Source organism: Urocitellus parryii, chromosome 1 (genome assembly GCF_045843805.1).
Source record: "Urocitellus parryii isolate mUroPar1 chromosome 1, mUroPar1.hap1, whole genome shotgun sequence".
NCBI lineage: Eukaryota > Metazoa > Chordata > Mammalia > Rodentia > Sciuridae > Urocitellus > Urocitellus parryii.
The window spans coordinates 215,808,345-215,823,772 of NC_135531.1; the positions used below are offsets into that span (position 1 = coordinate 215,808,345).

General features: G+C 40.4%; 1 protein-coding gene across 1 annotated transcript in view; it reads right to left on the reverse strand.

Annotated features, from left to right (window-relative positions):
- The window catches only part of Dpp4 (dipeptidyl peptidase 4), an 80,658-nt gene that overhangs the window by 21,646 nt on the left and 43,584 nt on the right, over positions 1-15,428 (reverse strand). The window contains exons 11-18 of the mRNA XM_026393086.2: positions 10,729-10,864; positions 8,663-8,707; positions 6,464-6,571; positions 6,157-6,224; positions 5,185-5,238; positions 4,693-4,814; positions 2,520-2,567; positions 2,179-2,277 (exon numbers count right to left, since the gene is read on the reverse strand). Coding sequence (XP_026248871.1) covers positions 2,179-2,277; positions 2,520-2,567; positions 4,693-4,814; positions 5,185-5,238; positions 6,157-6,224; positions 6,464-6,571; positions 8,663-8,707; positions 10,729-10,864 — 680 coding nt within the window. The remainder of the gene's footprint in view (positions 1-2,178; positions 2,278-2,519; positions 2,568-4,692; positions 4,815-5,184; positions 5,239-6,156; positions 6,225-6,463; positions 6,572-8,662; positions 8,708-10,728; positions 10,865-15,428) is intronic.

Sequence of the window (15,428 nt, forward strand, 5' to 3'; positions counted from 1 at the left end):
CAGTGATGTCATGTCTAGAGTCTTAACAATTTGCTAAATTAGAATAGAAAAAAGAAAATGAGCTGCTTGGATTCAGCATGTTTTTAAGATATAAAAACACTGTCAGGTTAAAATTCTCGTTAATAGTAAGACAATAAAGTTGTCTCTAAAGTATCTATCAAATACATTGGTGCCTTGTAAAATAAAAGTGCATCTTAGAATTTCTAATGTTTTGTTTTTATGATTCTGTTCTTTGGCATCTGATCTACTTATCTAGTTTGTTTATGGCTTATGTTCTAAGTTTTCCTCCAAAATGTTTTCCTCTTCTTGAATTTCCTTGAAGCTGTTTAGGATTTGTAGTTGGCCCCAACTCTATTTTAAAATTCTGATTTAATAACATTTTTATAATTCCTATTGCCATCCCAGACCGCAGAGCTGCGTTCCCATTTTCAGCTCCGTATTTCACAGAATGAAATCAGGCTTATGTGGAGCAAACTGTTGCGTACATTCTGTATGATCTCCCACGGATCTGTTTGATTCCCTGTGCTTGATTTAATGTCAGTTTGATAAGATTTGTCCTTAAATAATGAATTGATTTCCTCTGCTTTTAGATGAAAGATGAGTTTTTCTAACAAATCTAAAAGATTAAGCGTTTTTCCAGATTTTAATGACTATTTATAGCTTTGGGAGATTTAAATTGTGGGCCAAAAATGAAAAATTCCTGATCTATAGCGCTTTTTCCTACATTTATTTTCCTTTTTGTCTTATTGCTTTGATTTTGGTTGATTTTATTTTGGTTAAGGACAAAAGAAAGATTTAGGAGTAAAATATATAAGTACATTAAACTTCAATTCTTACTTTGCTGAATGTTTGTTTTCTAATTTAATGTGTCTCTAAGAACAAAATTTGAAGTTAATTTCTATTATAATTTCAATGAAATATCAAATTATTGGATGCCCATGATATTTGTATTTGATTGAGGCTCTGTGAGTCAGCACTCACTCATTAGAAGATGCTGAGACACAAAGGTTCCACCTTTGTGCAGAGGGATGGTCCTTTCTTTGGCGGGGAGGGTGTCTTTCTAATCTTAAAGCTCTACCTTCTCTGCTCCCTTCTCTTGAACTCTCCCTTTAGCCCTCTTCTCCTGTCAGATCCTCTTCTGTCTGAAAGCTCTACCCTGCAATCCCTATCAGTTTTCCCTTGCATGTGGCTTCCCTGATCCTAAACCCTTCAGGGATCCCCACTGTTTAACAACTGGAACAGAATGTCACATCCAGTACTCAAGGCTTCTGCACCAGGCCTTGTCAGCATTGAGAAGCTCTAAGTTTATGGCTTAGAGGTTTGAAAACACCGTCATCACTTAGGAGCTTACTCTAAATGCTAGAACCTGGACAGCCAACCTGACTTGCAGGGCCAGAATGTAAATGTTAATGAGCTCCCAGGTGACTCACAAGCATGTTTTATGTGAGCATCCCTGCCCTAAGATATTCTTCAGAAGTATCTACACTCTCAAGGGCCTGTCTTGTCCTTAAAATGAAATGAGTTAAATATTTCCTATTATATCCAAAATTTATAAAAAGCATCCAGGCTAAATGAACCCAGATGGATTCTTCCCTTCCCTATAAGTTGTTAGCCCTTAGTGGAGAAATGAAAACCAACCAACAAACACAGTTTCCTACTCAAAGAAACCTACTGTTCTCAGTGAATGGGATCCAGGATTAGTCGACCAAGCCCAGTCATATAACAACTATGAGAGGGGAGGAAGGATAGAAAAAATAAAGATTTCTCTCTTGAGACTGAATTTCAACCCTTTATAGAGAGCCCCAATTTGAAACTATAATCATCTCAGATATTTTCCATTTCTTGGTTTAAAGGAGAAACATATTAGGATAACATTAAGTTAAATGTATAGTTAATAGCTACCAGTAGAATAGTTACTAACAGGATAAAACTGAATTAGTAGTAGTGCATTTTCTCCAAACACCTTTCCTCTTGACAAAATATATTTTATATAAAGTGCTGTTATTTTTTACGATGAAAGAATTCAAAAGTAGTAGATCTGTGTCAGAACATTTTATGGAAAATTAAACTTCTAAATTATATTTATACGATATAAAAGTTATATATTCAGATTATCACAGTAGTCATATTTACTGGTGTTTCCATGAAAAGTATTATTTCAAGAGAAATTTAACTTACTTGTTTCATTCAAAATAATAAAGTCCAGCTTCTTTGAAGGCATTTGGACATCCTGCAGCATTTTATCCAAAGCTGAATTATCTTCCAGGACTCTTAGTACTGAGTAAATAAATGAAGCAACAGAAATTCATTGCAAGGTGAAGAATTTAGATTATGCAATAATGAGCAATGCAATACTCAGCAAACACAAAATGAGTGGATTGAACTGTACATAACCTTTTGCTCAGGTTATTGTGAAGATACTTTAAAGCCAAGGGAAATCACACAATGCTAAGGACATGTTAGTCCTCTTCACATGTACTTTCCTACAAGCAAATGAAGGGTGAGGTATGAGAAATTACCTTGATCATTTGTACTTCTATGCAGAGTATAGAGAGGCAGACCAGGGCCTGTTAACACAATCAGGGGAAAACATGTTTTAGATGAGAATGGCATACATGACTTTTTTTTTTTTTTAAGAGAGAGAGAGAGAGAGAGAGAGAGAGAGAGAGAGAGAGAGAGAGAGAAAACAGAGAGAGAGAGAGAGAGAGAGAGAGAATTTTTTAATATTTATTTTTTAGTTTTTGGTGGACACAACATCTTTATTTTTATTTTTATGTGGTGCTGAGGATGGAATCCAGCGCCCCGCACATGCCAGGTGAGTGCGTTATTGCTTGAGCCACATCCCCAGCCCCATACATAACTTTTTAAATCTCTTTTATTACTATTCACCTTTGATAGAAGACATAATAAATATCATAGTGGATAAGAAACTTAATAAATGGTGGTGGTTGTTCCTTAAAATAATTGCAGTTGGGTACAAGGTGTATTACTGCAAAGGAACAGGGCTCAGTAGAATGAGATGGGAATGAACCTCTGCCCTGCTGGGCTTGGGTACGTTACCACCTCTGTGCTGTGTTTCCTTGTCACTGAGCTGAAATGGGAGCTGCCATCCTCCCCACTCTGAATCCACTCTGAAACCTTGCTGATCACAGCAGCTCCAGACCCTGCACTCTTTGGGCAGCAGGCTAGCCGAGCTCTGGAGCCAGCCGCACCTGAAGGAGGGTGGATCCCCCATCATGCCCACTCCTGAGGAGTCCCGGAGCCAGGAAGCACATCTGCAGTGCCTGACTTGGATAAGCGATTTCCTTCTGGCATGGAAAAGTGTTTTTCTCACAAGCCCATATCTTCACTATTTATCCCAACTGTGGTAGTTGCAGAGTGGAAGGTAATGTATAGAAAAGATATTTTGTGAGCTAGTTAATTCTGATGCATTTGGATGATAATATTAATTTTCATACTTGATTGAAACCACAGTGAAGGCACTATCCAGACCTGGGTTTGAATACTGGCTGAGTTGCCCTGTGCCTTCTAAGTCACATAGACAACAGATGTATGCTTCAATTTTCTCACTATAAAAAAAAAGGAAGAAGATAATAATATCTACTTTGCAGAATTTTCTTAAGGATGAAACAAGATCATGAATATACAGCTTTTAGCACAGTGCTTAGTATAAAGCACACACCCAAGAAAGGGGGCAAGAAACAGTGATGGTGAAGAACCACAGAAATAAATAATAAAGAAAATACACTTGGGAAGAAAGATTCAGAAAACTGTTCAGAGTCATCTTTTTTTGCCATTTTGACAATTCTTTTCAGAATATCCACATTCCTTCTCTCACTTAAGAGGTAGCCGCACTCAATTTTTTAGAAAGAGGGCTCAGGAGCAGGGGTTGTGGCTCAGTGATAGAGCACTTGCCTGGCACTGGGTTTGATTCTCAGCACCACATGAAAGAAAGAAAGAAAGAAAGAAAGAAAGAAAGAAAGAAAGAAAGAAAGAAAGAAAGAAAGAAAGAAAGAAAGAAAGGGTCCATTAAAAACCATAATAATAATAATAATAATAATTATTATTATTTTAATTTTAAAAAGAAAGAGGGCTCAGGAGGCAGAGGCCTGGGTGTGAATCCGCTATAGATGCCGTGCAACTTACACTAGGTGCTGTGTCTCTCCTTGCCCAAGTTTCTTCATTTGTAAAATAAATAAATAAATGATAATAGCAATAGCAACAGAAGATAAAGCTGTGAGCACATCGAGTGACAGGCACTAGTCATGGCTTCTCATTTAAAGGGGTAAGTTCATAAAATAAATATTTGAAAATGCACAATCTGTAGAGAAGACATATATATAGAGGTTATATAAGAAGAAAGAAGGAATATATAGGAAGGAAGTCTCCAGAGGGAAAGTAAAAGTGGTTTTAAACTCAAGACTTAAATGTGAGTGGATAAATAGGGAATGAGGTGTTTACAACAGCCCCCCGCCCCCCCCACCCCCGGGTTCAAAAGGAGAGAACTGAGCAGAGAAGAAACCAACTGGACATTGGAAGGACTATCTTGGGCATGGGGAGAAGGGGCCAGGAGGGTGGTAAAGGGAAGCCCTGAGACAGGGGTCACATTAGCTGAGGGAGTGGAGAGAGCTACTCCTGAGGACCGTGAGTCCCTGCAGCCTCTGCCCTCCCTTTCAGTGGGCGTCCACTTACCTGAACATCTCAGCTGATAATATTTTGCCATTTTACTAAATGACACAGAATAGTACTGACACCTTTCTGGATTCAGCTCACAACTAAGGCACGTCACTTTTGTGTAGTCATTAAGTTGGATTCTGTAAAACCAACAGTGGAAAGAAAGTGCTCAATGAAAGGACCAAGGAGAGGAAGAAATTTGAATAATGCCACACTCTAGATTTAGAGTATTCAGAACGCCAAAGCCATCCTCAAATTTCTTTTTTTTTTTTTAACATGACATATATGAGTTAGTAATAACCTCAAATCTCCCATTGTTTGGAAATGTCACAAAACAGCTAATAAAGTCATTCTCTTTAGTGACACGCAGATTGATTTATGAGAGAATAAAAATACTTGGCAGCAATTCTAATTTAATATTAGGACAAGACAAAAAAAATTTTAAAAGGAGTCTACAAATTGTTCATAGGCAAAACATGATTGAAGTCCACAACTTGACAGAGCTCTTACTTATAGAGATTTCTTCCTCCTGGCATGCCTTTGTATTCATTACTAATGTAGTATCTGGAAGAAAACAAATGAAATACATATTAATTCTGCTTTTTAAAGATATCAGAAGCATCCCCTGAGGTCAAGCAGCAGGCCCAAGGGTGCTCACAAGCCATCCTCACATCTTTGCCCCCCACCTAGAAGCCTTCCTCTCTGTCAAAGGATGCGTTTTTCTTAATAGAGGAAAATAGATTAACCTTGGGATTTCTTCTTTAAGTCAAATGACAAGTGAAGGCTCAAAATAAGCTTTTTTTTTTTTTTTTTTTGTAGGAAAAAAATACGACTGGACAAGCAGCCTGAAATTGAAACCCTGTTTTCAGTCCTGTTTTCCATATTTTCTGTCTTATGCCATCAACTTCTAGATGTCAGGAGCCCCATCTTTCCAGAGAGTGGCAGAACCATTTCTGGAAAGGGGCTTTAGAAACTACTTCGGGCAGTGGCAAAATTCCTCCATTAATGAGGCCAATAAAGGACCATACAAGTGCCTAAGATTCTAATGGAAAATAACATTCCCTCTGCCACCAGCTCACAGGGTAGTGGACAGCGTCAGCAAAGTTCTCCATGAACCAAAGAGAAAGGCTGAGGCATGGGCAGATAACACTGCCTTTCCAAGCCTTCCAAACATTCAGTGCCAGCTGAAGGCTCCCGGAACGCCGAGTGCTAGCGCGCAGGGACGATCCAGCAAGAGGCTGCAGCTCTTGAGATGGAAAGCAGGTAAGAGCAAGAGGTAGAGCTGCTTGGTGGCATGGCATCAAATCTGCTGCGCATATGTGAAAATCATTAAGGCTTCCGTATGTTAAAAAGAAAAAAGTATTGAACACATTCCAGATAGACTACTCTGTATTTGTCAGAGATTTTTTTCCCTACTTCTGTGCAAAGAGGGCTAGATTGTAATGAATGGATTTATATCCTATCAATTATTAACATACTTACAGATAATCATTGGTAAGAGCTTCTATCCCAATGACTTCCCAGGCTCCTTTTGTAATAAATGTGCAGGCCTGATGGGGGTTTTAAATAGTCACAGGTAAGTAGAGGATTAAATCACTTATGTCAGGAATTAAAATAGGAATGAGATTTCTTTTTGGGTGTCCACGTCCCCTTCCACCTCACTCTAATACAAAAGAATTGAAATTGGACTATTTGTCCACATTAATTGACTTTACCAAATGATTTCTTCTTCAAATTAGTTTTCAAAACAAGGTGGTCAACTTAAAATAAATTACATAAGAATACTCACTTCCTTGTTTATTTGGTAATGGCAAATGTGTTTGTAACCCTCTCCATTGCTGATGATCTTATAGAAGCTATTGCCATCAGAGGTAAAATGAGGTTCTGAAGGCCTAAACTAGAAAATAATTGAGAGCAATTAAACATTAAAGCACCACATATGTATCTACTTTGCAGAATGTCTTATTTGAGTACCAACTTTAGTCTCACAAAGTCCTTCCTTAACCTATGCTCAAAATCCCATGCTTCATTTACAACCCAAATGCAGCTAGAAGGTCTCTTTTATAAAATATGGATGAAAAGACCAAACCCCTAAGTAATTTTTTTTGTGAGGAATAAATAAGAGAATGCATATAAAGATATTTGCACAGGACATTCAATAAATAGAAATAGGTCCTGTTATTTTAGGGCATCCTCTCTCTGTGAAGGACATTGACTCCCAAGGATCAGTGTGTTCCCAGCATCCACCTTTGTTCAAGATGTAATTTTCCTCAGTGTCACAAAGGTGCTTTCCTAAAACTGACATATTATTCTTTGCCTGCTTCAGGTTGGAGGTGGTTTGTAGTTTGGGGGAATTTTTTGTTCCTCTTTTTACACATATTTCTTTTTGAAATCCAGGCTTAACCATTTCTAGACTAGATACCATAGGAATATCTGTTGTATACTTCATGTGGAAGCATTCATAGAGTTCTTTTTATTATAAGCCTTTTCATTTTGTGAGGTATGATCAACAATTTACCCAAAAAAGGTCGCATAGAAATATAGAATAAAATTTTCATTTTTTTTTTTTACTGTTCAATTAAAGAGAGTGCTCAGAATATAATGTAGCCTAAGTAGAAGAGTGTCTTTCCAAGCCCGAAAGGAGTACGTTGTTTTACGATTTCTGTTTCCTAGCTGCATTTGAGAGCAGGTAGGAGATGGTCTTTTAAAATTGTTGGTTCACTTCACCCTCGATGTTTCCTCTCTCATCAGCTCCCATTTTGGGAAGGAAGAAACACGCTTCCCTCTTCTATTTAGTGATTCAAAGTGAATTCATTTATGGAGCAAGCTGAGGCGTGCAGTACACTTGGTGTTCTCATTACAGAGCTCTGAAACACATTCCCCTCTCTAGACCTGTGTTCACAGCCTTATCTTTTTAATACATTTCCCTGTTTCCCCTGGATGGAGTTGTGCCTAGTAGGAATGTGTGAAAAGTGGCATCTGTCTGGTTAAATACAGAGAGGAAAAAACATATTTTTTTCAAAGAGTCGTGAGGAAGTGTAGCGTGTCTCTTGCCATGGAGGAAACCACTTTTCATGTTGGCAAACGTCTCCCCTCTGCCCAATCAATGCCTGAAGAAAAAGGACATGTGAATGATTCAAAGCTCCGAGTCCCCCAGAAGGACTCATCTTCCCGAACTGGGCCCTCTCCTCTATGACCCAAGAGTTGTGAAATCTTTCCATTTTTGTGTTGCTTTGTTTCCCTCTTGAAGGAGGATTTATAGAAACGGTCACAAAAATTAGGTGCGAGTCAGTCTTCATCTTTCACATGGGGTGTCTCGATGGCTAGAGCTCCTTCATGTACACATTCCATTCCATGGTTTCGAGCAATGTGTGGCTGGTAATTCTGAGCAATGTGCATATAATGCAGCAGGACTGGGAAGCATGAGAAGTCTCCGAGGGTCACCATGCTTTCCTGGATAAAGCTCTGCATCTGGGTGCCTAATAAAGTGTGAACTCACACGAGCACAATTTCTTCCAAAGAGAGGTGCGTAGCAGGCGTTGTGTGGTTGGTGCTGAGTTTCTGCTAGTTGTAGTCACATCTCCTTAGGCATTTGTCCAGGCTGGGATGGAAACTGTGTTTTCTGCCTTTAAAGCACATAACTTCAAATATGAGGTCAACAAGCATATTCGGCATCTTGGCTGCCTTTCAGCAATGGTTGCTTTTTAACTGACTGGGAGCTACAATTTGCCTGGAGTGTGTGTTTTGTTTTGCCTGCTCTGCTCTGGGTTTTTCACTTGTCCCCTTACTTTTTCCAACTCAGTATGCTCTATATCCTTCGTAAAGAGATAGCTCTGTAGGGACCATCTCCAGTATTTTAAGAAACAGGTCAACTAACATCTCTATTAATAGCAAATAACATAGGTCCCTAATGTACAATGCCTACCCATTAAATAGCTCTGCGTAGCTGGCTCTTAGCACATAAAATCCTGTAACTCATAGTACTTACTCTTCCAACCCAGCCTGTAGAACTCGTTTCTGTGTGTTGCTGTGCCTAAGAAGGGGAAAAAACACAAGGACAGCATTTCAAAGAGGAGTGAGATGATGTCATCTATTCTTTAGCCATAATCTATGGTAATATGAACAAAAATTACACTTAATAAAACAATTGAAAACTATCTCCATTCACTTATTTTTCTTTATGTTAGTATTTTTCTTGTAATTACATTAGATCATTTCCCTCTCTTGCCTAGAGCTCTGTCCTAGCTCTACCCCCTACACTGCCCTCCTGATGTGTGAAGTTCAACACGTACAGAACTGAAGGTCATTTCCTTCTCTATTCCCCATCTCTACCAACCTGTTCATGTTCCTCCATCCTTCTACCCACCCATGCCAGAGACCTGGGAGGACTTCTAGATTACTACACTGCTCACAGTCAACCTCCTCAGCCCCTTTCTTTGACTTCTCTGACCTTCTCCACCATTACTGCTTTTGTTCATGTCTTTTGGCAGGTTTTCCTTGGTCCACTGACATGATCTTCTGGACATTGCTTATCTTTTCTCCCTCGGGCCTACTATCCACCCTGCTAAGCCTCCAGCTGACCGCATTTGGCAACAGATATTATCTTTATGACACTCTCTGATTTATTACCTTACACTGTCCCTATTTCTTACCAAGTAAGTCCAAACTCAGAATCGTACCTGAGTCTGAGCGTGTGTATCTCTATCCTCAATGTCCACCCCTGTTTCTGTCCCCTGCCCCTGGTCATAAATACCACAGTCCCTTATGCCCCAACTTATTCACACTAGATACTTAGCACAGCCCTCTGCATGGATAAGCCTTGTGCCCTTATCTACTCAGATATGGCATCTTATACCAGACTCCTTTGTATCTCTCCTATGTTATTCCTTGTCCCACCCTGCCTGCCTGAGGGATGTCTCTACTGGGGGCAGGTGGGTTATACCTTGATTAGATGCTTTTATGGCACAATATTCTAACATCACAGGGATCTAATGAGCAGGAAGCAAAGAGCTTGGATTTTGCTGTTTGAGTTTCAGCTGTGTCCTGTGACCTGAGCAAGCTCCTTAAATTTCCTGAGCCTCAGTCTCCACAGTGCCTGGCATGACATAAGTGCTCAATAAACGGTTTACCTTATGATTTATTTTTGTAATGGAATTCCCTACCAGAAAAGAAACATTTTAGGGACAAGAATGCTGTCTAAATCATTTTTAAAAATATGCATGGCTTAGCACAGAGCTTGGAACATTATACATTTGAGAGCACTCAATGTTTCTTGCATAAATAAATGAATAAAGTGAGTCAAGACATGGGGTGCTCAAGCTCTCTGAGGTGAGAATCTTCCTGTGCTCAGCCAGGAAGGGGAGCAGGCAGGAAGGTGCATAGGCACAGGCCCATGACCAGACAGGGAGGCTTGCAGAGGCCTGGTTATATGCTAGCAAACCTTGTCTGGGTTCTACCCTTCTTGAGGCTGCTGGCTCCAAAAGGGCTTTATGATCCCCTTTGACTCATGGTCTTCTGCTCACGGTCTCCTAGCTGGGACTCCCCCTGCAACCCAGAACTTCAAGGTCAATCAACCCTAAGTCTGCCTCAGTGTTGCCATCCTGTCAGGCTGGTAGTTATTTATTTAAGTTCTAAAGCTGTTTCCTGCTTATGGTAATGGATTTGCTGCCTCAATATTTCTTTTTCTTACATATCCAGCCAGTCATGCTCAATATCCTCTATTTCTCTGTTCCAGTGCACTTTGTTGCAATTGCAGCCCCTAGTCCTCTTTGCATTTTTGAATACTGACATGAAATTTTACCTTCTGCATTCCAGTCACCTCCTTTCCCTTTCCCAAGAGACCAAACCCAAACCGAACAGTATGGGTAGAGAGGGAAGGTGAAACAGAAGCCCTAATGAATATCAGGTGATCTAATCATCAAACTGATCACTGCCTCAGGGTTGAACACGGAGTCAGAGAGAATAGAAAATTAAACTTCATTTCCTGATTCCCATTCTTTACTCGAGTTTAAAGTCTACACTGATGACAAGCAGAGTATCCTGACCCAATCTTACCATTAAGCAATTCCATCTAAGGTTGTTCTTATCATAGTCACAAATATCCATGACAGAATAGTTCTGAATCCTCCTGAGCCACTGCAGGGAAATTCTTTCTTGTGTAGCCCATGTGACATCACACAAGTAGTGATCCCTGGAAGGAAGGAAGGAAGGAAGGAAGGAAGGAAGGAAGGAAGGAAGGAAGGAAGGAGGGTTGGGGTGGTGGTGGTGGGAGAAACATAACACAGAATGAATTTGTTCTAGACCTTGATACAAACATTTTACTCAGTAAAAATAAATCAATCCTAATGGGAATTAGAACATTTAGTGGGTAAGAATACCATTTAATACCATCATGTTTTACCTTTCCTTAAGCTTAAAGTGCAATTTAATTTTGAATGGAAATTAAAATATATCCCACAAGAAAAGTTGTAGCAAAATCCCACAGTGGTTTAACATACTCGACTAGAACCATATGCTCAGGATTAACTGAGTCTTAAACGTGGCCCTGGTGGTACCAGGGAGTCCAGGGTGATGTCTCTCTTCTCCTCTCTGTTGTCTTGAGGGAACAATACACTGGCTGAGATGTGAGTATTTTCTGGTAATTTGACGCGCATCTCCAGAAAATTCTCCCTATTAGTGTGAAACTGCAGCTGACCCTTTTCTCAACTTCATTTTCAAATGGAGAAAAAAAAAAATTGACTCACACTTCCATGAACTTTGAAAATCTAAGAATTATATCCTTAAAAAAAAATACTAAAACCCCCCAAATGACAACAAATAAAAGCCTTTTTCAAGAGTCAAAACATGAACCTTGTGAAGAAATTAAGAAGCCCTGCAATATTTCAACTTAAATTTAGACAAATAGAGATAGCTCTAGCTATCCTCCCCAACACATACCTGCAAACAGTTTTGGAACCCCCCTCTGATTTGTAGTGAAATGCGTGGAATTCATAATTTACTGTGCTGCTAGACTCCCTAACGTTATGTGTTCTGGATAGCTTCTTTAATTTTCCCTTTTTGCCCCTCCTCCAGTATTATTTTGGATGACTATTCACAAATCACTCCTCTCCAGCACCTGGTCCACTCCAAACTTTCTAAAATGCTCTGCTTGCTCTGCCCCCACCCAGTGGTGCCTGTCCTCTCTTCTGGACACCTGGCTTTCCAAGCAGACTATATTCCTGTGGAATGCAGCCCTGGGGCGGGGGGGGGGGGGGGACCACCTCTCTCCTGAGTTGTGTTCTAAATAGCTCTGTCCTTCCTCAGAACTCACAGAGATGGGTTCCTGTCTCCACGCCCTTCACAGACACTGAATCACACAACAAATATGAGCACTGGGGGCCTTAGGATAAAGCACTTTAGGCCCCTCCCAGCTTCTCTAGGACACTCCATGGGTTAATGCTCCTGGTGACACTGTGCCTGCATTCTCTCTCACTGCAGGTTGCAGGTACTGAAAGACCAAAGCCCTTCATGCAGCAGAGGGTCACATTCCACACATAGCAACTCCTTCCCCTTTCAGCCCTCTTTTTGCTTGTTAAGGGGCTCTGCAGCCTTCTTCCTCTTCCCATTTGTCTGAAATGACTGTCACATCCTATTTCTTCAGGTCTCAACTTAAGTGTCCCTGGTCAATGATGTTTTCTTGGAAATCCCTGTTGCCATACCAATTGTCAGCCTCATAGAGCTTATCACAAATTGCCAGGGTGTAGAACTAGAGAGTGCCTCTTTGCATGCCTGGGAGTAAGGGTGCCTCGTCTAAATCTAACTCATCTGTGTTCACGACATGGAGGCATAAAGAGAGGATGGGAAGGCAAATAAATCTTATCCAGGAGGTAATAAATCCTTGCAAAGAAAAATGGAAAAATGAAAAAGAAGACAGAAAATGAAGATTATTAAAATTAACTTTCTAGACCAGGGGTAAGAAAATTTTAGCTGAGGGCTTCTAGATAGTAAATGTATTAATCATTATGTTCTCTGTCATGGCCACTGAACTCTGTCTTTGTAGCATGGAAGCCCAGACAATACTTAAAACAAATGAGAGTGACTATGCTTCAAAAAAAGATGAAATGATTTTCACATCATGAAATAGATTTTTTTTGCTCTGAGTTTTCTTCCTAACCATTAAAAAACATAACAATATTCTTGTGGATGATTCAAAGCAAGTGGCAGATGGGATTTAGCCCATGGACCCTAGTGGGCTAACCCCAATTCTACACAGTTGTTGAAAAAACCTTTCACATAATCATTAAAATTATATACCTCTCACTCTGAAGGAAAAAAAAAAAAAAAAGGCTTTCCATTACCATATACAAAATTCTGTAGAGTTCCATGGGCATAGATTAGGAAACTGGGATCCAGAAACATTTTTCCCCTTTCAAAGGGTTCTGGTGGAAGAAAAGGAATACGAAGGGGGGCAAGGGAACACTTTTCCATGGTCAGTGAGTCACTGGTACTAAGTGGCTTTATCTACTAAAAGCCATAAATTATACCTCGGTTCAGAAATAAGCACTGTAAAACAACCGTTCCCATTTGAAAACATCGAGTAGTGGAATTTGGGAAGTCAGCCAGGAAACTCACGTGCATTAACCATCTTCCCTGCCCATTTCTAGATAAAGGTTAATGACCCTGGATCCTCTACTACCTTTGCCACTCTCCACGGCCCACGGTGTACTCTGCACCCTGTGAGTGCTCAGAAAAGGCAGTTCATCAGTGGAGCAAACAGTCAGTTTTGACTTTTCTTCTAAACACACTTCTCTTCAATTGCAGCCCTGAGCCAAGATCATGCCAGGCTGAGATATCAGGGTCATGAAAAAGATATAAACCAATGGCTCAACTGAACTTTTTACTGAAAGGTTTAAGACTCCACTTCACACCAGAAACATTCAACAAGCAGACTATCAACTATGCTTTACATGCTATGTGCTGGTTTTATTCTGCAAAGAGAAAGAGGCAAATATTGAGCATATTTTCTCTCTGTAGTGGTTGGGGGAGGGTGGAAGAGGGGCTGCAGGTGTGGCTTCCTTGGAGCCTGGACTGTTTACCAGAGTTAGACACAGGGACTCTACAGCTCTTCGAACTTCTGGAGCTGGATCTGTCCGAGGGGAATACGGTTGATTTAAATGCTAATGCAACAGAGTAATTTCTGGACATAACAATAAGAGTTCACACCCACGTGGTATCTACTCTGAGCCAGGAAATGTTCTAAGTGGTTGACAAAAACCCATGACCACCTGTGTCCTTGTAGTTCATGTTTTGCAGATGAGGAAACAGAAGTGCAGAGAGGTTAAGTAACTTGCCCAAGATCACCCAACTGCAGAGTATTGGAGTCAGTTTTCAGATCAAGCGGCTGGGCTGGCTTTGGCTTTCATGTTCACGCTCACTCCCAAGGCACAGGCTCTGCCTGACACTCTGGGAAATTGCGGGTTAGCTTGACCTCATTGCTCCTTTTCAGCATAACATTCCTCACTCAGTGAAATTTATTTATTTATTTTTACTAGAAAGTTGGGTGTAGACTGAATTGGATAAAGCAAATCACACCTGCATTCACCGAGGGACTTGATTTTGAATATCACACTTACAGGGACTCTCCTTGTAGAGTGACTATCCTAGCACAAGGCCTTGCAAAGTGTTGGCATTTAATAAAGTCTCTTAGGTGATAGTCATGCCCCTAATTTGTGTAAATGTTGCTTTTAGGAAACATGAAGGCTACTTAAAATAAGGTATGCATTACTAACTGGAAAGGATATTGGAGGGAAAATTGCTTCTAAGAGCAACTTTAAATTGTGGAGTGATTAATTCAGTGAATCACCAGAGGAAGCAGGCGTACTGCCAGTGCTGGCCTCAGGCTCCATGCCACCCTCTGCTCTGATAAGGATGCCAACCCTCTTGGGTCTGCTGACAAATCACTGAGAAGAGGAATGGGTAGGGCTAGATGGAACATGGCAGATATTAGGGATGCATTCAAGGTTAGGGTAGCATTCAAGCCCTATTCTGCCTCCTTTCCTGCAGGTGTTATAGTTTTCCAGGAACTAGTTTTCCTCCAGTGACAATCTCAGAGTTGATGACCTTATAGTCCTAAGGTCATCCACTATTCCAGAGAGCAAGTCTTTATCTACTGTGTCCCCCAGGCGCAGAGAGAACACTGGTAGGGTATGTCATTATCCCGGTTAGATGGGCCTCCAGAGCCATTAGGCAGATGTTGGGTGGGGTTGCCTCAGTAAAACACACCCTTCTCAAGTCAAAGAATTTACAGATGTTTGGGGGCAGACAGAAAAGAGGGATTGCTAGGCAAGGTCACTTTGAAGGCTGTCTTTGGAGCTGGCTATGAGAATTCCTAAGCTCTACAAACAAAGTCACCAGGAAAACCCACCTTATCCATCCATCCACACATCTAATAATTTATTCTACACATATCAAATGGGTACTAGCTTTGTCCCAGGCACCCTGCTAGGCACTGGAGATCCTAAAATTGTTTCCTACCCTGTTGAACTTGTCTTACGTTAGTTGGCAATGTAAGTATTTCTCTAAATAAAACAGGAGTTTTATAATTTTTCATTATATGCTTTTTCCTCTCATATTTTGAGTTCTAAAAACTCCCAGTACGAGTAGTCCATGCACATTAGCAGCTTAACTAATCAGCCTTAGCACTAAACCAATAAGGGTAGCAGAGAGGCTTGCCAGTGTTCTTGGAAAAGTGACCCGATGCCCTTCTCACTTGTTAT